The 23,498-nt window shown below is 42.4% G+C and overlaps 1 protein-coding gene across 1 annotated transcript in view; it reads right to left on the bottom strand.

Moving 5' to 3' along the window:
* Positions 1 to 20,609, bottom strand: part of cacng2a (calcium channel, voltage-dependent, gamma subunit 2a) — a gene marked incomplete at both ends in the record, with an annotated part of 85,222 nt that extends 64,613 nt beyond the window's left edge. Inside the window, one exon of the mRNA XM_080723255.1 lies at positions 20,384 to 20,609. Coding sequence (XP_080579381.1) covers positions 20,384 to 20,609 — 226 coding nt within the window. The remainder of the gene's footprint in view (positions 1 to 20,383) is intronic.
* Between the last annotated feature and the right edge of the window lie 2,889 nt (positions 20,610 to 23,498).

The following is a 23,498-nucleotide window of genomic DNA, read 5'->3' as shown; positions in this document are numbered from 1 at the left end:
AGCATTCCAGAGATTTGCCTTGTCCAAACTCTCCTGAACTTAAGTGCAGCATCTTATGTTGAATCTCCGGTATTGACTTGATTATGTTCAATTCAGTGTATTTTCACCAAAATTTCAGCCCCTGCCTCTCTAACATTCAGGTCCCTGCACATGGCCCCCCAAGGACGTGTTCTCAACCTGTGACCCGTGGCCCACTGGTAGGCTGTGAGGAGATTGTGGGCCACCAAATAATTGTCAGAAAGCTAAGATAATCAAAAAAAGTGGTTTGTTTATCATGGCTGTGATTTGTCAGGGTTCCCGCCCATTATCCAATTTTAATATAGGACTACATTAGTTCCATTGATCCAAGTCGCAACACAATAGATTGATAGATCATTAAAATAAACCTGCTCTGAAAATGCATGCGGCCCTCCCATCTGAGTACTTAACCACTGGTTAAGTGGTCAGATGGGTGGACCATGAACACCAAACACCAAACGAACCGTACCAGCATAACTGCATGTTATTATTTATTCACAACTTAAGTAATTGAACTATCGATTATTTTCTTTACGATTATTCTATTGATAATTTTCGAGAAGCTAAAATAGCAGATCTACAACAAGCTCACAATGTGCCACAATGTTGTGAGCTTGAGGATGTACTATTTTAACTATTTTTGAGTTTTTGATTATTTTATTTGTTACCTATAATGATATGCTCAAAATAAGTATCGATTACAGAAACAACTAGAAGCAGTGCTCTTCCGAGCACAGGTCTCCACCAGGCCACACAAATCGGCCTGTTATAGCGCCACCATGAGGCTGATTTAAAAAATGTGGGGCAGAGGTTCTGAATTAGCATCCAGGGAGTGTGTGTGCTCAGTTTGGCAGCGATCGGGCCAACGGCGCCGGAGATTAGCTGGTAACAACCAGGCCACACAAATCGGCCTGTTATAGCGCCACCATGAGGCTGATTTGAAAAATGTGGGGCAGAGGTTCTAGATTGGCATCCAGGGAGTGTGTGTGCTCAGTTTGGCAGCGATCGGGCCAACGGTGACTGAGATTAGCTGTTCACAAACTGCGAGGACGCACGGACGCACGCACGCACGGACGCACGCACGCACGGACGCACGGACGCACGGACGGACGGACGGACGGAGGGGAAAACATACTCTCCCTCAGCCTTCGGCTGGTGGAGACAATTATCTAGTTACATTATGAACAATTCAATATTGTTTTATAAGCAATTATAGTAATTAGTTTGATTAAATGTTGCATTAACCTACATTGTATGTACATACAGTTCATTTATTGCTTGTATAGGACATAGTAAGTTTATATTTTGTCCTCACTCACCACATTTACTGACTAAATTATGGTATTGCTGTGCTATACAGTAAGCCAACAAGTGGATGAGTGGGTTTTAATTGTTCCATTCCATTTCAAAGTCACATTTCGTGTTGAAGAGGGATCTTAGTAACGGGCCTTTGAAGTTTAGCCAACATTGAGTCAATAAGTTTGGTAATGTTAAAGTTATACCATGTAACTTTTTTTATAAAACAAATCTTAAAATTGTCCTAACTCTTAAATCGCTAAAGTTTTAGAACACCCACTCCGTTATTTTCAGCTTCTGAAGCCTTCTCTTTATATATTTTCTTCTAGCAGTGACAGGGGCGGGATTTCCCGGCAAAATGACGTCATCATACACTACCGGCCAATCACAGCGAGGGTTATACACTGCCGGCCAATCACAGCGCATCTTGAAGTGGGGTCGCTAGCTATCACAATAGGGCGGCCATATTTGTAGGCGCCCGTGTGTCTCTATCTATACTCGGGTGAAACACTTCGTTTCTCCGGAATGCCTGAACGCACAGGAACCAGGGACCCCTCCAAAGATAGATGGAGGCGAGATGGAGGCAGACGCGGGGGTGACGCGGGGGTGTGAGGCCCGGTCCGCGGCGAAAAATGGCCGAAAGACGCGGACGCTACTGACCACTAGTTGAGCAACTTACACAGTATAGCTTTAATGACTTTTAAATGGAAAACATTTAAACATATGATCTATATTTATGTGTGATATGTGGCATTGGTATGTAGTGATGCTGGTATGGTTGTTTCAAATGTGAAATATGAGATTCTTGGAAAATGTACTTTCTGCTGTTTTGATGTGCAAGGCAAGGAGCTGAATGAGCAAGATGAGATGTGATGTTTGGTTGGATAATGGGTAAAGGGAGATAAAAGGCACAGGTGAGGAGGAACTCAGCTCAAATCTGTCACTTGTTCTGTCTGCACTACAGTGGAAGCTCATCTCGTAAGTGATAGAAGGGGAAAAAATCAATCCCTTTAAAAACCTGTGTCTCAAATTACAGCGCTGTCTGGTCTGCTAGCGTTGTTGCACAGACAACAAATCGATCATACTGCATTTGAGACAGGGATGAATCCTGATATCTAAACATAACATACTGGTCTGGATGCACTTTAAACACAGGTACACGCCTATCTTGTTTTCTGCCATCTGGCCTGGATCACCTTGATCGTCCCAGATTGTCTGTACATTATGCTGCCTCTCTCCCTCCCCCTTGCCCTCTGTACCTGCCCTGTGCTTGCTCCTCCATCTGTCATACTCAATGTCTGCCCTGCCGGTGTTGCTTATAGACCCGTCGCCCTGTCCTCCGCTGTGCCTGGGGCTCCAGCCCCGGCCCTGCGCTTACAAGTATCGGCCAGTTGAGGCCGGACACGGCCTGGGATGGCTGTTTGGTTTGGCTTGCCCTGCCTTCTGGACCAAGGGGTGGAGCTGTCAGCACCTCTCCCACTAGGTGCTAAGAGGGCTTTGCAGAGGTGGGAACATCTTTGTCCCGTTACAGGCCTGCAGGGCAACAGACCTTATTCACAACCTGCACAAGTATCAGGGCTTTGGTCTTGGATGCAGGCGCAGTTAGGGTGGGTGGGCGCACAGGCAAGGATGCTTTCTATGGCACAGCTGTGTAAGGTAGCAGACAGACTCCTAACTACCCCCCCCCCCCACTCTCTGAGATGATGCAGTATGTTTGGGCTGCATTCTGACACAAAGCAAATACGGTGTAATAGATTGCAAATGAACTGCGCCATGGACACCACCAATTAATCAAAAGGCAGATTGCCGTACTTTCTCCTTGCTATTGCAGAAAAAAGGAGTGAATCGCACCTCCTTAAAATGAATGGATTGTATCTGCAGTTAATTATCATTTACTACGGGGTCTCTTTGGGATGTTTCCACAGCTTAAGGATATGGCCGGTGAAGTGGAACGGAGAAAAGCACTGCTGTGATGGAATCAGAGATTGGCTTGGTGGTAATTACACTTTCATTGTAAGAGGATCAATTCTATGTAATCAGAGGGCAATCTCACTGAAAATCGAGTGGTTATTCAGGCCACTTTAACATGGAAACTTTACATTTGTAAGGGACCACACTTGGTTGATAAACAACAGTTATACTCAGCCATCGTGAGCTTGCAGATCAACTATTTTTGGTGAGTGACACCGTCGAATGATGAAGTAGGAATTAATCATAACTGAAAGCAAACAAATAAAAGAGGATAATAGGCTAAACCAGTTTGAACTGGGCCAATAATGTACATTTGAACTGCTACTTTGCATTGTTTGGGACCAGGGGCGTCACAACGGGTGGAAAAGCGGGACTGAGTTACTAGGGCCCAAGGTGGAGGGTCCTTATGGTAATTATTTTATTCTTAAGCTATTAATATGAAAAATAGAAGATATACAAGCTCACAGCGTGGCACCGAGTGCGATATGCTATTTTTCGTATTTGTCGTGAAAATGTGTGCAAATCTTTGAATATATGTATTTTTTAATTTGTAACTCAAATTTTGCTTCTGGGGGGTAATATATCGAACAAAATGTTTTGAAATGGGGGTCCGTGGCCAAATACATATCATTTTGAGGGTCCTTCACATGAAAAATGTTTGAGCCCCACTGACACAGAAACATAGGTTTTTCATAAAACCAACCAAAAAAAAGCAGATCTACAAGCTTGCAGCGCTGCACTCGGTGCCGTGCTATGAGCTTGTATAATCTGCTATTTTTCAGTAGTTAAAGCACAAAATAATGCGTAAGAATGCGTTCCCAGTCTGAATGGATTAAACCCCTTCCCTCTATTCATGGGGGGCCTGCAGTGAATCCTTGTACCCAGGGCCCAGAATTTGGTGTGACGCCCCTGCTTGGGACCACATTTTGCTTGATAAATGGTATACTGTAAGTAAGAGCAATACCAAAAGAAAGCTGAAACTGGTTACATTGATCAGTCCACCAACATAGGCTACTGTACAGTATGTACATTTAAACTAATGTTGCTCTGCATTGCTGCCTTTGGGACCCTTATTCACATCTAAAATGGTCTCTGGGCAATTGTCACCGACAGGACAGAAATTCACTCTGTTTTGACGGGGCTCATGAAAGCCAGACGTTGGCGTGTACTGCTGAGGTCAAGTGGCCTGCATATCGTTCCATGTGGTCCAGTCTCTCGGTGGCTCACTCCATTCAACCGTATCACACAGAATGCGTATGTGCTGTATTGATTTGTTCTCTGGTCATGCAGGATAAAGATAGACACCCCTCCCCTCCCCCCAAACAGTATTGCCTGCGGTTAAAAATAACGCGTGTAAATCAAGGCTAGTGCTACTAACACACACAAACACACACATGCATGTGCACGTGTGAGCCGCGATGATGATTAAGTGTCAGAGGTCGTTGGGGATAATTATTACATGGTGACTTAGAGATGCTGTCCTCTCTCTGACACTTGTCTTATCGTGGACACATTTTTTTTTTTTTTTTTACTTCTTAATTTACGGCCGGGCCCTCTCTCACTCTCTGGATCGGGGCTACAGTGCGTCTGCACGCAGAACGGGTGGCAGCATTTATGGGAAAGCGCCACCAAAGTTTACAACACGTCTCCCCATCAATCAAAGCCATCAGAGCCATTAATCATACAGTAAACCAATTACCATGCCATCGCCCCCTCCACTGTCCAACACACATCACAGTCACGCTGAGCAGAGCCACAGCAGGCACACTGTACGCTACACTGTACGCTGCTTCATATAGTAAAGCTAACCAAACACACGTGTATGCTTAATTTATGCTCCACTGTGCGACGCTGCCTGTTCCAGTCCCATGCTGAAAATAACAGATCTACACAAGCTCGTAACTTGCTTTGATCCGCTGTCTACCTTTATGTTCTCAATGTAATTGGCAACTCTATATTTAGAAAGAAAGACAAAGAAGAAAAATATAATGAGTCAATAAAGCACTTAGAGCATGGATTATGTTGGTATAACATTATGGATTGAGCTTTCCTCATGAGCTGCCCAACAGGAAGTGCATTTTATATATCTGAGGCTGTACTGTACCATCATTAAAAATCACCAGTCATTTGATGTTCATCTGCACAATTACAGTATAGTAAATGACAATCTGAACAGTAGCACAATGGCGTTCTCAGACTTGACTCATACAGCCTAATCCAGTAAAGCCCGGCCTGTAATTTGGCCTTAGTGGGCAATAGAGAGGGCAAGGTGAAGACCAATAAAACTCTCATGGACAGCTGTGGCTGTCTGCAGTCTCAGCGGAGCTCCAATGAAAGGCAGGTTGGGCCAAAATGAATCCCATCCATCGCTGACTGCTGGGGAAGGTGACAGCACGATGCGAGGCAGACCAGTCACTTTACAGACATCAAGTGACGGGGGAAGAAGTGGTCCAGAGATGGTGACGTGATACGATCCAGGGTTTTCAACACCAAAACAGTTCAGGGTCTATTTCAACAAGTGGAATTGAGCAGCTAGAATACAGTGCTTTCCATGCATGCTGGACTGAATTTGTGTTCAATAGACTGTCTGCCCGCAATCCAGCCCATGCAGCTGAGTGTGGATTGGTGTCATCATCATACAGTGTAATGCCCCTTTAGGGTCAGGACATTAGCCTGGGTGGGCGCACTCCAGCCAGCGTAATCGTTATCTGATTGTACTATGAGACTAATCCTGTTCAATTCTGCTGCAGGGGCACAGATCTGGACACTGATCTTCTCCACATGTAGGCCTGTACAGTCAGTGAAATCATGTGTAACCACTTTTAAGCTCTATTCACGAAAGTTTTCAAATTGTTTGAACTATAATAATTATTATGCATTTGCATAGAAATCGACGGTCTCTCATGTCTGTTTTCCAGGACATGATTGGTTGAAAAACAATCACGTTTTAACGCGATTGATTGGTTAAAAACCAATCACGTCGCTTATATTAGGTCATGTGAAAGGGTTGGCCTTAGCTTACAAAGTTGCCATGTTCCGCTCCACCCATTGCACTTGTGATTGGATGTGTCACCAAATTACGTGGCTATACGCCACAGTCACGTTGATTGTATGGACTCTAGATCCAGACCAGGACAAAGTGAAGTGTGAAGTGATATCAAAGAAAACATGCAAAACGGTTTTATTATTATGAACAGCCTTATGGTTTCCAGTGTATGGCATATTACTGAGAAGGTCAGCTGGCACTATAAAGACAACTGTTGAATGCAAGTAGGGTTACCAACCGTCTCGTGAAAATGCGGAAGACGTGTCCCGTATTGAACTGATACGGGACGCACTTTGTTTGTTTTGGGGTTGGGGAATAAATATGAATTACATTTGAGAAATGAACAGCAAATTCGCTGTCTTGCTTCCCTTCCTGTCGCCCTCTCGCTGCTTGCTGTGTGACTGTGTGAGCTACTTTCTCAGACTATGTTAGAGTCTGGTGTCTGAAAATGCACTATGCTCATTGGAAAATGTACTCATGACACGACCAATGAAGAGAAGCACCTTCAGTGTTGCTAAGATACGCTCTACTGCCCCTGCCACCCAACCCCATTCAAACCAAAACAACCAAGCATGGATTAATAATGTGAGAGGCTTAGAACAGAAGTTGAATATCTAAAGGGAAACGTCAGAAGAATATAATATAACTGTGTACGCAAAAAGAACGGGTGGCTAGAAAGTGTGACAGAAGATTATGTACAAAAAGAAAATGCACAGACTGCCAACAAACTCTTTCAGTTAGCCACGACAGAATTCAGGATGTAGACAACATGCATCAGGTGAAATCCACAAGAAAAGTGAGAAGCAGCATAGAAGCCAGGAAGCACTGACACAGTCCTTGTTCACCAAGCGACCCCAGAGGCCAAGGGTCGATTCATACTCCACTTTTAGAGCCTAATTTATTTGGGTTCGGCTCTGTCTAAACTATGATATGGCATCATTCGGAGCAGAATTAATGACGTTACCCGCCCCCCGATCCTCTGAATGACGCCATATCATAGTTTAGACAGAGCCGAAACCGAAATAAATTAGGCTCTAAAAGTAGAGTATGAATGACCCTCTGGTTGCTGTTACTTAGGCTAGTGGTATGCAAATATGACTAGTTGAAACTACTGGATTTAGAAGAGCAGGCACATGATAAGCCTACTATGCTTTGGAAAATGGTGAGAAATAATGATATGATAAAAAATGTAAATACATGATTTGAACATGCTTGTAGAACATTTCACATTTAAGGCCTAATTTCAACAATTGCTATAAAACATGTGGATGTCATTATACATTATAGCATAAACAATAAGTTGAAGAGTACATTTTGGAGGTTCAAATCATGTATAACTTTATTTCATACCATTTTCCAAAGCATATGTTTATTAATTACTTTTTTACATTTTGGAAACAAATGCCAAGCCAGGCATTCCAGCCTGGACCGTGGTTTAGCAGTCCAGGCACCTAGGCTCTAAAATAGCCTGACCGTGCGGACGATCTTTGCTGCGTATCTTCTCTCTCACCGTTTACTGTCCATCTCCACTGTCCACTATAAATATGCATAGTTTTCCATGCATTTTGGAGGTTTGACCGCGCCGTGCAACCAGAATAAGTGTCCCTTATTTTAATTTCTGGGAGTTGGCAACCCTAAAGCAAGTGATGTGATTTGGCGCTCTACAGACGGACAGCGGTTGCCGCCGGGGCTCCCGCTTGGATCTGCGAGGACCGCGCCGCGGTGATACACAAACACACTCGCTCTTTGAGTAAACGCTGCGCGGTGTTTCACAAAGATGAACACAATCCATCTCTCACCGCCCGCGTACGCATGCACAAACGAGCACGCTCGCGGGGATTTTCACGGGACTGCGCCCGCTCGGCTCGCCGCCTCTAAATTTTGCTGCGCGGACGAAATAGCCGCCCGCCTCTCATTGAAAATGAATTACTAGCAGGCGGTGACCGCGTACCGTCTGGAATCCCCTAAACACAAGCAGCTAGTTAATCACAGCTAGCTATGTGTTTCCAGCCCCAGTACACTGTGCCGTTAGCCTAGCATGATAATTCGCTGAAGCTAGCCGCTTCAGTAGTGTGTTTACTAGACCACTGGTTCTCAAAGTGGGGTCTGGGGATCCCCAGGGGTCATTGGAGAGGTTCCAGGGGGTCCCCAGCTAAACTTGTACAGTGGCTATATAAAAAATAGCAGATGTACATTGTACAAGCTCTCTGACATAGAAGATGGCTCTTGTTATTATTATTATTATTTCAAAATGTTTACTAATCTCTTTGAATGTATCTGTACATTGCAACACATCCCCAAAATAGGGACGCCAGGTTTAAAGTGATTAATCTGAGAACGTACAACAGTGTTGGTAACATTTGTACATCTGCTAGAAAATGAATAGGCCTGATAGTACAATATGTTATTGTTGTTTAACATGGTATAGATATCATTCTCAGTGTTAAAAGTCAATGCCATGATGTTTTGATCTGATAACTAATGCACGAGACGAGAATCTGCCCCACTCCAGGGACAGAAAGATTGACCAGCGAAATGTCAAAGTGTCCCGGACACTGGATAATGAGAAACCAAAACATTCTACATCCTTGCTTCTGAGTTCACGAGACTCAGTCACAACACCATCTCATGATCCATTGTTATGCTTAATTGTCCAATCATAATGTGACTAATGTATTTTATGCTGTACACATTCAACTATATATGTGGAATCATTATGCTTTGTACTCAGAGAGCTTACGATGGGTGATTTTGCTATACTGTACTTGTACAGTACTTTGAACTCTGACTAAACTTCAACACAAAAACGCATATTCTCCGGTGTGGTCTCATTCATTGTGTGGAGTATTTTATTATGATTGGGGAAAACTGTTTATCCATATGGAATATGATCCAAAATTCCATCAAATGGTCCATTCGATTGCCGGATTAGCTCCGATGAGATATTGGTCTCTTCCGCTGCTAGAACCAGTTAACAACCAGCCGGGGATATTATCAGACGTTTCCCCTGACTCCCACGGAAAGGACTATCTCCCACACGTTTTTTCCTCCTGCGCGAGGAGAAATTACCTTGGGACGCCCCGAGCACAGGGAGGCAGAAAACACCTGCCGAAATCTAAACAACCTTTTTACAAACGGAACAATTGCACCATTTTTGAGCTTGAAGCCTCTCTCCAAAGCTTGGAGAATGAACTGATAACAGCCGTAACGGCTAAGATAGACGATGAGGAAATGAAACAGTTGTTTCTAGGTGCCCCACAATTGCACCATTTTTGCCCATATGGAGAAAGGAATTCGGATATGATGACTCTCTCCCACATCAACATATCGATAAAATCTCACAACGGTCTGAAGAAAGCCGAAATGGAGGCAGCCAGGGTTGGCTCTGGCACAGCGTTCCACACCAGGGACCGGACACAGACAGTTTCTCTCACAGAGACTTGAGAGGCGGGCTTCATTCTCACACACTGTCCTAATTCAACAGAACCCAGGTCATACGTTTATACCTGCTGTCTTAAGAGGCTAGCTAGCTCTTAACACAGCTGCGTTTTTATTGTTTAATGTTTAATGTTTTGTAGTCTATTGTTTTTGTCGCTTTTTGTTACATGTTTTGAGGACATAGCAGCCGTTTGGCCACGGAGATTGCTTGTCTAAGGTTGGGTTTGTATCAGTACGAGACTTCAATATAGATTTCATTTTATGCTCTAGAACGGCTGTTTCAAGAAGTTCTGAGAAGAAATCTTTTTATTTGGGGCCAGAACATATTTTGTTCTGAAGGAATGTCTCTTCGGCCAGTACGATAACCCAATACGGCTGATTAGAGCCACTTAATCACATAAGAAATAGCGTGGTTATTTTAATTAGGAGATTTCACTTTATGCTCTAGAACCGAACGTTCTGACGGAAATCTTCATGCTTTAAGCTTCGTTTTCGTCTTATCTTATTTTATTTTTAATTTCCGTCTCAGGCCACTCTGAGATGTTGAATACAGGAGCTTTTTATCTCAGTGCTCCCAAGAACATTTTTAAAGAAACATGACCATTCAAGCTAAAGAAGCCCCTGCTCCGAGAAGCAGTGTTTTTATCGTGTAAAACCTGGAACCACACGGATGAGATGTTACAATCTACTCTGGAACCAACAATACCTAAAACTTTTCCTGGAACATGTCAATGGATATGTGCGGAGCTGTGGAGAAATCGGACATTATTTGCCACTGGATGTTCGAACCTCATCAGGAAGGAACAGAGGACGCAAGCAATGTTTTCAAGATGCTGAAGGGCTTGACAGAGCCCCCCCCCCCCAGCCGAACCTGGCTGGCCTTTCACTCACAACGCGATGGGACGCGTTGTGAGCTTGTAGATCTGCTACGTGACTGTCATGGATTACAATGTCCCGAAAAGAACAAACGCTCTTTTGACCCTGGGGACGCCCGAGATAATGGTACTATATATTTTGTTTACTTTTGACTAAGTACGACTTCTGAGAAAAAAAAAAAAAGAAAAAAAATCAAGTTCTGACTGACAAACCCATCTGTTAAATGTTTTTGATATATTGTCTGTCTAATCATCTCTAATCCAATTTTCCTCCCCTGGTTACATTTCGGTTTGTCTATTATGAAAGCAGGAAAATCAAACCAAGTATAAAGTGAGCGGTGCGGCTTCTGTGTACAATATGGTACAATATGTGCTTGGCTAATGCTGCTTGCTTGCTCAATGCCTGCTGCTCGCGTGAGCTGCTTACGCTGCTTATAGGCTGGCACGGCCTATGTGTTATTATTGTTTTATTTTGGAAAAAAAAACTATGAGGGGATTGCTGGAATTGTTTTTTATTTCATTTTTCTTATTTTTACCTTGAGAGGCCACGAGCCGATTCAGTTTCTGTGTGACCTTGCTCTCTCTTTCTCTCTCAAAAATGGGTTTCATTCGCTCTTGTTCTGTATAATCTACTGTTTACATTCTAATACAGGGCTTGATAACAATGTGCTGGGGTTATATTTGAATCTGTCTTGGGTTTTTCTCCCTCTGTATTGTGTTCTAACTCACTTGCCTGGTTTGCAAAACTAGGAATTATTTACACATATGACTGTCTCTCCCTCTCTCTCTCAAAGGGGATCTCATTCGCTCTTGTTATGACTACACTCGTACTGATAACAACCAACGCTTGGGTTTATTTGAATGTTTCTATGTCTTAATAATTTTTTTCTTCCCATCAATGACAGGTGGGCTTTATTTTATTTTAGGGGACAGGACGGACTAATGACATGGCAGAACAGGTATAGTGGAACTAACTCCACTAACTCGCTACCAACTTAACTGACTGATTATCAGTGACTGACTGACTGACTGTTTTATTTCAATTTTATTTTAACCTGTTTAATTTCATGACTGTTTATTTTATTTTAACCAGTTTTCTCCTGTCCTCCTGTTTTGTCGTGAAAAACACTATTTCCTGTGTAACAACTGAACGTTGTTCTTTCAAACCACATCTTATGGACATGAACCAAAAACATTTACTTTTACCATTCTTAACACATAAACTGCAGTATGGGTTAAGGATGGAAGAGGCCTAGCCCTGCTTTACTCAACCTTTAATTTCTCATGTTGGTTTATTTTTGGTAATACTTTATCCTCTTTACTTGAGTAAAAGCAGGCTGAGACGGTTCCAAAAACAATTTAGATGGCTGGGCTCCATTCAAACCCGTTCAGTCAAATTCCACAATTATTACAACCCTACTGGGCTTATACGGGATTACACATTATGGAAAAAAAAAAAAAAAAAGACATTATGATTATGTTATGTGTTTCTATTTAATTTTTCTTATTTTTATTTCTTTAAAGTTCCATTCATTTTCTGGTTAGAGAGGCTTTAAACAGGCCTCGCTAACTATTGTATGGTACACTTCCCCCCTCACAGGCCTGGAAGCTCACTCTAACTCTGACAGTGAGCAGAGTCATTGTCCTTTACTGTACCTCGGTACCCTACTGTACCTCGGTACCATCTGTTTCTCATTTAACCATATTTTAACAAATTATCCTCCAAACAAAACAATTTTTGTCACACCCAATATTTTTGGCTGTGGCAAACGGGAGGGAATGTGTTTGGAGAATTTCATTTTCTGAATTCATATTTCATTTTCTGAATTCATATTTTATTTTCTGAATTCATATTTCATTTTCTGATTTCATATTTTCATATTTCATTTTGTTTTCATTTCATCCCATTTAAATATATTTCATTTTGTGAAGTTGATTCCAATCAATACAGGGTTAATCTGTTTCCCCTAACAGAACAAACTGACACAACTTGTGTCCTCTTTTGGTGATGTATCTAAACATTTCAATTTAATTTCTATATATAAATACCTTATTGCCTTACATTATGGATTGATTTGTCCCTGTCTTTTCCCTTGTCTTACAGATAAAGATATTTTGAGATGATAATTGTTATGAGTTGACAGACACATACTTCACTGCATGTCTGTCCAAAATGGAAATGTCAAAAAGGATGATTGAAAAATCCATATGTATTTCGTGAGTATGAAACTGCATCACACACGTTTTCCCGCTGTAAAGTTTTTTTTCAGACCTTGACTCGGACAAAAGCCAGTAAGGAGGAATAGACAGTTGGCTTTAAGGCGGCTCCGGTTTGACACCTCACTATAAATGTCCCCAACCTGCAGGGACAATTAAGACCACTCATTACCTAAAGGTAACCTCGGAGGTGTACGAATTATGACCGCCAAACGGCTGATTTTCGGATGCTGTCTAAATACATTTTGAATGCTTTTGTCTTTAACCTAAATTATGGTAAAGAGTCAAGTTCGTCTTGTTTTGACTAAAATCGGCCCCAAATTGTAATAACCACCCGGGAGCGTGATGCTGATGTGTTTTTATCTTGCTTGACATGGATAATTTCCAATCAATCTTCGACACATTGAACCTTTGTAAAATACATATATATAATAATTAATAATTAAGTTCAATTATGATATTCTGATTTAAATACCTTTGGAAATATACAGTTCTTTTGACTCTACTCTTCAAAAACTATCGAAATGTTTTTGACTTAAATTGTTCAATTATTATGTTCTGTTTCAAATACCTTAAAAAAAAGTTTAACCCATGTTTTCTTCCCTTGTTGTTTATGCTGCCTTGACATTTAACACTTCAAATGCTATCTCAGGAGGGAATTGATAGTACAATATGTTATTGTTGTTTAACATGGTATAGATATCATTCTCAGTGTTAAAAGTCAATGCCATGATGTTTTGATCTGATAACTAATGCACGAGACGAGAATCTGCCCCACTCCAGGGACAGAAAGATTGACCAGCGAAATGTCAAAGTGTCCCGGACACTGGATAATGAGAAACCAAAACATTCTACATCCTTGCTTCTGAGTTCACGAGACTCAGTCACAACACCATCTCATGATCCATTGTTATGCTTAATTGTCCAATCATAATGTGACTAATGTATTTTATGCTGTACACATTCAACTATATATGTGGAATCATTATGCTTTGTACTCAGAGAGCTTACGATGGGTGATTTTGCTATACTGTACTTGTACAGTACTTTGAACTCTGACTAAACTTCAACACAAAAACGCATATTCTCCGGTGTGGTCTCATTCATTGTGTGGAGTATTTTATTATGATTGGGGAAAACTGTTTATCCATATGGAATATGATCCAAAATTCCATCAAGGCCTATATCTTTTTAATGTATTTATTTTCTATGTTTACTATGTGTCTCTCTAACACATGCTCTGCTAGCAGGATGCATTTAGAAAAGGAAATGAATATTGTGAATGTATGTGAAAGCAAGCACATCCCACGTGTGTGTGTGTGTGTGTGTGTGTGTGTGTGTGTGTGTGTGTATGTGTGTGAATGCACATGCATGAATACACACACGATGTGTATAAATATACTGTATGTACTGTATAGTATATGTGATTACTCCTACATGTGTTTGCGAATGCATGGATGCCATGCACACCACAATGATACGCCCACGTGCTTATACATAAAGTCATGAGGCACATCATGGTTTATAATATTCCCATGGTGACTGACTGTCAGTAACCGAGGGAGGCCATACCATTGTGGTAGCCATTTTAGATGTCAAACCACCATGCATCTGTTATGAGTTGCTGTAACATTTGGCATGCACATTTCCACTTGGGTATTTGAGCAACAGTGGACACGTTGAACAGTGGAGCTTCTCGCTTCTGAAATAGTTATATCTGTATGAAAAATCGGATTTGTAGACACAAGATTGTCCTACAACTGTGAAATCACACAATCTCCTGCCAGTAGTGAAGAGTGGAGAACACTGAGAGAAAGAAGCCTGGTGATCGTTAACAACGGGTGGTTTGATCTGGTCTAGGCGGAAACCACAAGCCGAAGAAGCAGCGTCGCTTTGTTTTGGTTCCCTCCGTTTGTTTCCCCAATCCCTATTAAAATGCTCGAGTAGCCTAGTGTAGTCTTGCCAGTCGCTATGAGTTGGAATAAAAGATGCATATCCCAAGCAAATCTTTCTAAAGCAAAACTACACCGCATCAAGGAGTTTATTAGGTAGGCCCTAAAAGTATGTCCTTGAGCGCAGGGGAATTATTTTGGGTTAAAACTGAATCCGGTTTGATAGTTCCGGCAAATTGTAGTCCTTTGAGTACTACAACATGACGTAAAGTGGTTTCCTCTCCCGACCGGATCAAACCTCGAAAAGTGAAGTGATCCCAGACTACCACACGCCACAGTGCGAAGTGTAGTGAGCTTGTAGATCGGCTATTGTTGGTGTGTGATAACCGCACACAACTAGGTAGGCCTATAACTCGAGACCTAAAACAAGGCAACACGCTGTGGTCAGTTTCTCAATCTCCACACTACTGTACTTTTATATGACAAAGTCTCAACATAATCTTACAAGGGTCTTACCATGGCCTTGAAGGAGAGAAGAAAACAACATCTATTATGAATTACTATTCATGCCTTCTCAGATGAAACAATGAGGTGAATTATGTATCTTATACTGTAGATGTTTTGTCTCAAATAATTGTGTAATAAGAAATATTAAACAAAGGACTATTTTGTCAGTGTGCTCCAACTCTCTATTACAGTGGTTCTCAAAGTGGCGTCCGGGGACCCCCAGGGGTGCTTGAGGGGGTCTCCGGCTAGATTTGTACTGTACTGTAGTATCAAAATCAGTTGAACCACTTTAACCCTGTTTTATATGGCGGGTATTATGATCTGTAAGCTCACAAGCTCGAGCTTGCAGAAACATTTGGAATAATCTTGAATCTTCTTATCTTCTCGCATCCTGACACAAAATCGATTTCAGATGGGTCCAAAACACAAATCCATTTGGGGGTCCTTGACACGAAAATGGCTGAGAATCACTGCTCTATTATACCTTGGCCGCCCCCTCTCTCTTTCTATCATACTATAGCCATTTTGGAGCCAGAGGGCGGCACTGTAATGAAGATGAATGCCACAGATTAGAAGCGAGTGCAGCATGTTACACCTGGCTGCGAGCTCGGGGAGGCACGGTGGCGGCTGCTCTCACTAACGTCCCAGACAGGACAGCGGAGAGGCGGCCTCCAGGGCCCCATACATCAGAAACACACATGTTTACCAAAGTGCACTGTCGTTCATGCCTCGCCAGCCCAAAGCACCTGGTGAAACACCTTGCCCATTCTAACAGCTTTATTTAAAAACAAAGTACGCTCACAGGACATACAATTAAAATGTTGAAAACGTTTCACCAGTGGCGCCCGCTGGCCTACCGGTACCACATGACATAGGCTCTGATGACATAGGCTCTGATGCCTGTCAGCGTGCCGTGGGTTCGACGACGTTTGCTGCGTGTCACTTCCTACCTCTCTCCCCATCTCCTGTCAGTCTACTGTCCTATCAATAAAGGCATAAAAGCCCAAAAACTAATCTTAAAAAAAAAAAAGTTTCACCATTCATCTGGCAAAGCTTTTAGATATCTTACTACCTGAATGACTAATAGGACTATACAGTAGACTTCCTCATTCCACTGTCCGCGCTACAAAGTTCACCATCATATGGGTTGCCAATTAACTGGGACAGTATGTGTACAGGTACACACTGGCTTCCAATATACGAGTACACAATCTAGTGTTTTATTGGAACACTTCAAGCCTCGGGACATGTACTGTACAATCTCTCCCTGGGGAACTTTTGACTGAAGCTGTATAATGTATCCTAAACTGGGCCAATGGACCTTTTATACGTCATTATATAGCACTTTCTGGGGTCTGTCAAATAACTGACTGGAGAACAGCATTGACCGACAAATTCTATGTCTTCAGTTAGAGGAAATATGTAAAAATAAAAAAGCATACAGTTCCATTCTACTGAAGAAAAACACATGATGCATCACTATGAATATTTATGTTCTGAAGGCAGCTGTGAGATTTGACAAATTAATCCCATGCTTATGTAGCTGTGAATTTTATAGCATTTATAACACATGCTAGAGGTACTGTAATGTGCAAATCTATTAATGTAATCTACTAGTGTTGTGCAAGTAATTTGTCTTACATTGGTACTTTACTTTGATACTGTACATGAGTTTGGATGGACCATATAGATACAATATACGTTACATGTCCTTATTTACTGTATTAGGTAGACATCTTATCTTATAGTCATACAATTTAAGAACTTGGTAAGCCTTTAAAGTCCCTGCATTGACATTGAGGTATTATTATTACCTTTCCCTACCTAACAAAAGTGTTGACATCAGTATTTTGTGATCTAGTGACAATGAAGCTTAAAGAATAAGCTGGTCTGACTATCTCTCTCTCTCTCTCTCTCTCTCTCACTCACGCACTCACGCACGCACGCACATGCACACACACACACACACACACACACGCACGGCGTCGCACGCACGCACGCACACGCACACACGCACACGCACACACACGATGGAGCCCTATACACGCACACACACACGCTCGCACTCACATACACGAGCGCATGCATGCACGCAGGCACGTACATACGCACGCACACAATTAACAATTCTTCGACTGATTGAACACAAAAGGTGTTTCCATCGTGGTCCGATTCCCTGGAGTGAGGCCGCTGTGTGTCTCTGACTAGCAGTGAGTTTGGGCTGGTGAGGAACATGGTGTGGGAATCCCCTTTCACTTCATCACAGGTCCTCCTCCAGGTGCTGACTGCATGAACACAAACCCTCGCCCACCCGTGTCCACTTTAAGAGCTGCATGTGTGGGCCTTCACTGCCAGGGTTACAGCAAATCACAGTTTGTGTTTTCATTTGCGTCGAGGATTGAGGGAGTGCTTCAACCATTTGCAGCCTTGCTAGCTGCCTGATTACCAATAACCCCCTCAGTTAAGGAGAGCCAGGGGAAAGACAAATGTGAGTCATTCTGGCACTTTGTATTAATTGAGCTACACTCTAGTCTATGCTGTGGCCTAATTAACATCTGAATTGTTAAACACAATATCACTCCTTACTGTAGTTTCATGGCTCCAAAGCAAGAAGAGGCCTGTTGTGTCTATTCAGATGAAACCCTGTGGCACTTATTGATGACAATTCACCGGAGTATGATATTTTCAGGTGGTCTGCACTCTGGACACTTTTGTTTCCCAGTTACTTAATAATGGTTTGGCAAGGAAATTAACATAATTATCCATCCTGTATGTATTAATAGTAATTGCAGTAGCAACCAATTATCATACAGTTTATATTGTACACTAGTGGAATGGAGCACATTCTATGTTCTTCACAAATGCAATGTGAAATAACCAGTAATTGTGTCAGTAATGACACAATGCCATTCAATAGGAACTCCAATGCATGTGTCATGTGTCATTTAAAAGCCATTACAACGCCGATGAACAATCTATTGCTATATAAAATTCAAGTCTTTACGTTAATTGTTTCATACTTTAGGCCTGAACACATTATTACGCAATATTTTAAACAGCAGATATACAAGCTCACAGCGCGGCACCGAGTGCCGCGCTGCGAGCTTGTGGATCTGCTGTTTTTGAAAAATCGTGAAAATTAATATTTTGACCCGATTCTATAAGTGTCTTTTGAATCCTTCTAAGATTTTTTTGAAAAACCTATGTTTCTATGTCAGCAATCTGGCCAGCCATCGTCAAAGAAAAGGTCATTTTCACTTACTGGAGCTCAGTTAGTCTGTTCTTGAGAGACTACCATGTCAGTGGTTCTCAAACCTTTTCATGTGAAGGACCCCCAAAATGATATTTATTTGGCCACGGACCCCCATCTCAAAATATTTAGTTCCAGGGACCACCCAGAAGCAAAATTTGAGTTACAAACGTTCGCTTTGAAAATACATACATTCAAAGATTTGCACACATTTTCACGACTTTTTCAAAAATAGCAGATCTACAAGCTCGCAGCGCGGCACTCAGTGCCGCGCTGTGAGCTTGTATATCTGCTATTTTTCACCGGTTAAAGCATTCAATAATTCTAGGCCTAAAAGGGTTAATTTCAGTGGGGCAGATGGACGCTGCCTCTCCTCTCTGTTCCTCTAACCTTGAATAGTTTAGACCTGGAGGGCTGACAGGCGAACCTTGAGCAAACCTTTAGCAGCTGCTCTCCACATGGCCAGGACAGAGACAACTAGGAGAAGTTTCAAAGACCACACTTCGCCACACCTGTCATGAGAACTCATAGAGGGCATTCTTACTGTTACGGAGGCTGTCAATGCATTTTAATGCCAATTTTTCATGTTTCTTGAGATGTCTTCTCAAACATCTTACATGTTAAGCCCCAAGCCAGCTCCGTGTCTGACCCCATGACCTCTCAGAACCTCATAGCTAGAAGAAGATGAGCATATCGTCACTGTCGGGCAGAAACCTTGTATCTCCTCGTAAGTTTTGAATTTGTATGTTTTTTTTTTTTCATAAAGTAAAGCCCTGCTTGATCATAAAAGAGACTGTCGCACAAGACTATTTAAAATAGCAGATCTACAAGCACACACCGCCTCGCTCTGCTCCACCTCACTACTTTAATGGGGTGGAGGTGGCTCAGGAGTAGAGAAACCGGCATTAGATCGCGGAGGGTTCCCGAAGGGTTCCCAGTTCGAACCTGGGCTCCCCCAGAGTTAGTGTCGAAGAGTCCTTGAGCAAGGCTCTGAACCCTTAGTTGGTCCCGGTGAGCAGGTTGGTGCCTTGCATGGTTTCCTCCACCGTCAGTGTATGTGTTGTGTGAATGGGTGAATGTAATGCACCTCTATGAAAAGCGTCTTGGATAAAGGCGCTATACAAATGCACCATTTATTTAAATCGTTTTAAAAAAGATAAACACAAAACAAACGGTTTTGGACATACAAGGTTTCCACCCGACAAACGACGATATTTGTAACGTCCATGACCTCACAAGGTTACAGTGCCGCACTCCGAGTCAGCACCCAACGCCTGCACAGGGGCATGTCAGGAAACAAGCCGCCTCTGTTTGACAAGACAGACATGTGAGGTCGTCTTGAACCTGCACACAGGAAGTGTGTACCTTGACACCTCAGAAAACTCTGAGCACGGCTAGGCCAAAGGTTCCATGACAAGCGCTTTAAACAGCCCCAACAGCCCCCACCCACTCGCCCATCATCACAGTGTCAGAGAGGGTTCAGGCTGGGAAAGGCCCTGCATGTGGCAGAAATGGATGTTCTGTCAGTACAAAATCTAGCTTCGGTCATCTCAAAATAGATATATTTTCTTGCAAACCTTGACGAAGGTATACCGAGAGACAACATTGATCAAGAATGTCTAGGTGGCACATATCCAAGGAGTTGTGCTCTTGTACATCCGCTTAGGCCTATTCATCGGGCCAGAACATTCAGGGTGCGAAATTAGGGCCTTTCATGCTGCAGTGCTTCTTAATTGTGCGAAAGGGCAATGAAGTAAAGTGGTTTTGTGTTTGAATGCAGGAACAATGTTACCTGGAGAATTTAAGCTTGCGGGCATCATAGTAATGGGAAGATAGGTGACTAGTGTGTACAATAGAGCATGACACTTCTTACCTTCCAAGCAACATGTTCTCCACAAGCCTGAATGGGTCATCACCTCCTCGTTCTTCTTACTGGTCTCGTTCTCGTTGGTTGACTTGGACTTGCAAGTACCGCGCGAGTACAGCCAGTAGTCCGTGCCGACCGCAATGGTCATGAGACTGAAGGCTGCAAATGCGCCCACTGTGGTCAACAGCATCTGAACTCCGCGGTCAAACAGGCCCATGTTTCCGCATTCCATGAAAGGGGGACCCCCTTTCCTCTTGATATACAGGAAATAAATATTTGAAAATTTACGGGACCAAACCAAATTTAAAAAATGGGATATATTTGATCGAAAGGAGGGGGAAGAAGGAGGATGCGGTAGGAACCTTATGGTTGCGTTTGGGTGAGGACCGATTAAGAGAAATGGGTTTTATTAGAGGGTAGTTTAGGGAGGAAGACGCAGTATGTCTCTCCTCCCTGTTGGATTGTTGTGGTTTGCCAAAAGAGAGAAATTCAGGTAGGCTATTTGGCTAACAGTCTTTAAAAGCACAAGGCCTATGCCTTCAGCTGCAGACCAAACCTACTTGGCTACTTTAAGCCTACTCTTGACAGCTGCAGCAAAAAGCCACAAATGTGAATAACAGGCTACTCAGCTATAAAGGATTAATAATAGTCTATATTAGCCTTTAGTGGCAGAATGTAATCTAAAATGCAACTGAGATAACCGAGTCAAGCTTTGTTCTCTAGGCCTGCGAAAAGAGGCAACCTGTTTCTTGACTTTTAAGGTTACAGATAAGCACCATTCTATGGATGGCGCTGAATTAACATGAGCTCAAATGGATGGAGAAAGGGGGGTGGGGGTGATGTTAGAGTAATGGCAAGGCTTATGGTACAACAGTTTTCCCTAGTCAATATGTCTGTTACAATTAGTTACAATTACTTTTCTTATATATAGCCTACCATATCACTGCATTTATGTGTGCTAATACGATTTAGAAATATAGATATATAAAGCTATCCTATTCTGCTAGTGTTTTCTTAGTCAAGATGGAAAAACAAGGAGTATAGCCGGGAAAGGAAATGAAGGGCAGTGAAATCTATCATATTAGTGCAAAAAGAAGTAAATAAATAGAATAATTAAAGTCCCGCCTCAGGAACGAAAGCAGAGTTCTTTAGACCTATTATGAAGTAAAATATTGTGGGATATCAATTTCACGAATCAACTGACATGAAAAAAAACAATCTCAACGAATAAATAAATAAATAAATTATAGGAGGCTAAACAAAACCGACGAAATCAAGTCGAAACAAAATAAAATGAACAGCTAGATTTCCTTTTTCCTAAAATTTTGGTCCCCAGTTTCCATATGTAGCCCTTAGCTCTGTGAAGGTTTCCGCCGAAAATGGGGATCTGCGGATGGAATGGGTTCCGTCGACGTTCCGGAGAGAGAGGGGGGCATCCAGTAAGGCAGACCGACCATTACTCGACATAGAAGTAATGGGAAGAGATGGACGAGGAGACGTGGATGATGCGGCCACCAGAACTGATCCTTTCCCGTGCCGCTGCCGCCGCCGCTGCTCCTTGGATATCCAAATTCACGGCGGTAATATCACACCCAGGGAAGTCACTGTCGTCCCGCTCGCATAGCCCTTGCGCCATGAAACAGGGAAATGATTTGATGGAGCACAAATCAGGCAATCGAGGCAAAGAAAAAAAAACACACACACAAAAAAAGGAGAGGGGAAAAAAACGCCGTCAACTGACCCGAATGTTGCAACCCTTTCTCCTTACACGCTTAGATGTAGGCTACAGTATGACGGCGGAAGGTTTGGGTGTAGTAGGAGTGTGTGCTGCTTAGAAGACCATTACACAATCTAGAAGCAGAGAGAGAGAGAGAGAGACCGAGTGCACGCCACGCCAAACCAACAGCACAGATCCACGGAGCTTGTGTTGTGTCACGATGTCAGCTAGTGTCAGCTGCGCTATAGTGGGCTACGTTCAGTTTAGCGTCTCCTCGCTTATAGAGGCGAGCGGTTGTCAGTGTGTATAGCCTACACTGTACATGGAGGGACGCTAAAATGTAATAATTCTGCAGTTATAGTTTTCCTTTCACTGGCAGCAGGCCTGTGTGCTCCTGTTAACCAACGCTGTGCGCAGCAATGGACGCTCGTACTGTAGCTGGAGAGATATTAAAGATTTTAATTCCATTTTTGGAGTGGGGGGGCGGAAGGAGGGGGATCTCTCTCTCTCTCTCTCTCTCTCTCTCTCTCTCTCTCTCTCTCTCTCTCTCTCTCTCTCTCTCTCTCTCTCTCTCTCTCTCTAGATAGGCGAGATAGGCGGCATAGGCTATTCACTAAGAATAATGCATTTAGCATTTATATGGAACATTCTCTCGTATGGCACACTTCCGAGGGTAGGCTATTCATATCAATACATTTGGTTTTACTAAAAGCCACCTTAATTGGGCTCTTTTCCCCTTGGCTCCTGATGAAACTGAAAGTAATAAATATATTTATTCCTTCGGTGTCCGCGGTGTTCATGATGACTATAAATGTGGTGCCGTTAATTCATTATTATATAAATAATTTTCCATCAACACATAACAACTGGAATAATCAACTATGGCAGACTTATCAAACTGTTATCCCTTACTCATGTTCGTCTATTTCTTAATGTTTGATATTCCTGGATTCACACGTAGGCTAATTATTTATGGACCTGTATTAAATATACAAATACAAATCTGTTATTTAATAGGTTATTACAATGCACACAAATACGGTAGTCTGTGGTCCATGATCACTCTGGACATAAAAGCAGACGCTCAGTGCGCTTTGCTGTTGTGGTGCTGAAAGAACAGCTCCCTTCACGTTCTGCGTGCTGTAAATAATGTCTCCCCCTGGTGTTGAAAGAGTTGTATTGCAATTCATAATGGGAAAGAATCAAATCCAGATATCTCACTGAAACCACAGATAAATACATTTAGGGGAAAATTAACTATATTACAGTAAAATCCCAATTGTTTAATTCCGTTGTGTAGTGTATAGGCTACATAATGGGCTACAATAGGCGTTTTGTATTAGACATCTTTAATGTGATATTTAGAGATCTTTAGCTTTAATAGACAATCAACACGGCCACTCT

This window comes from Nannobrachium achirus, assembly GCF_963921795.1.
Source record: "Nannobrachium achirus genome assembly, chromosome: 4".
NCBI lineage: Eukaryota > Metazoa > Chordata > Actinopteri > Myctophiformes > Myctophidae > Nannobrachium > Nannobrachium achirus.
The sequence above is the reverse complement of the archived record's forward strand: the minus strand, read 5'-3'. Positions and strand labels throughout refer to the sequence as shown.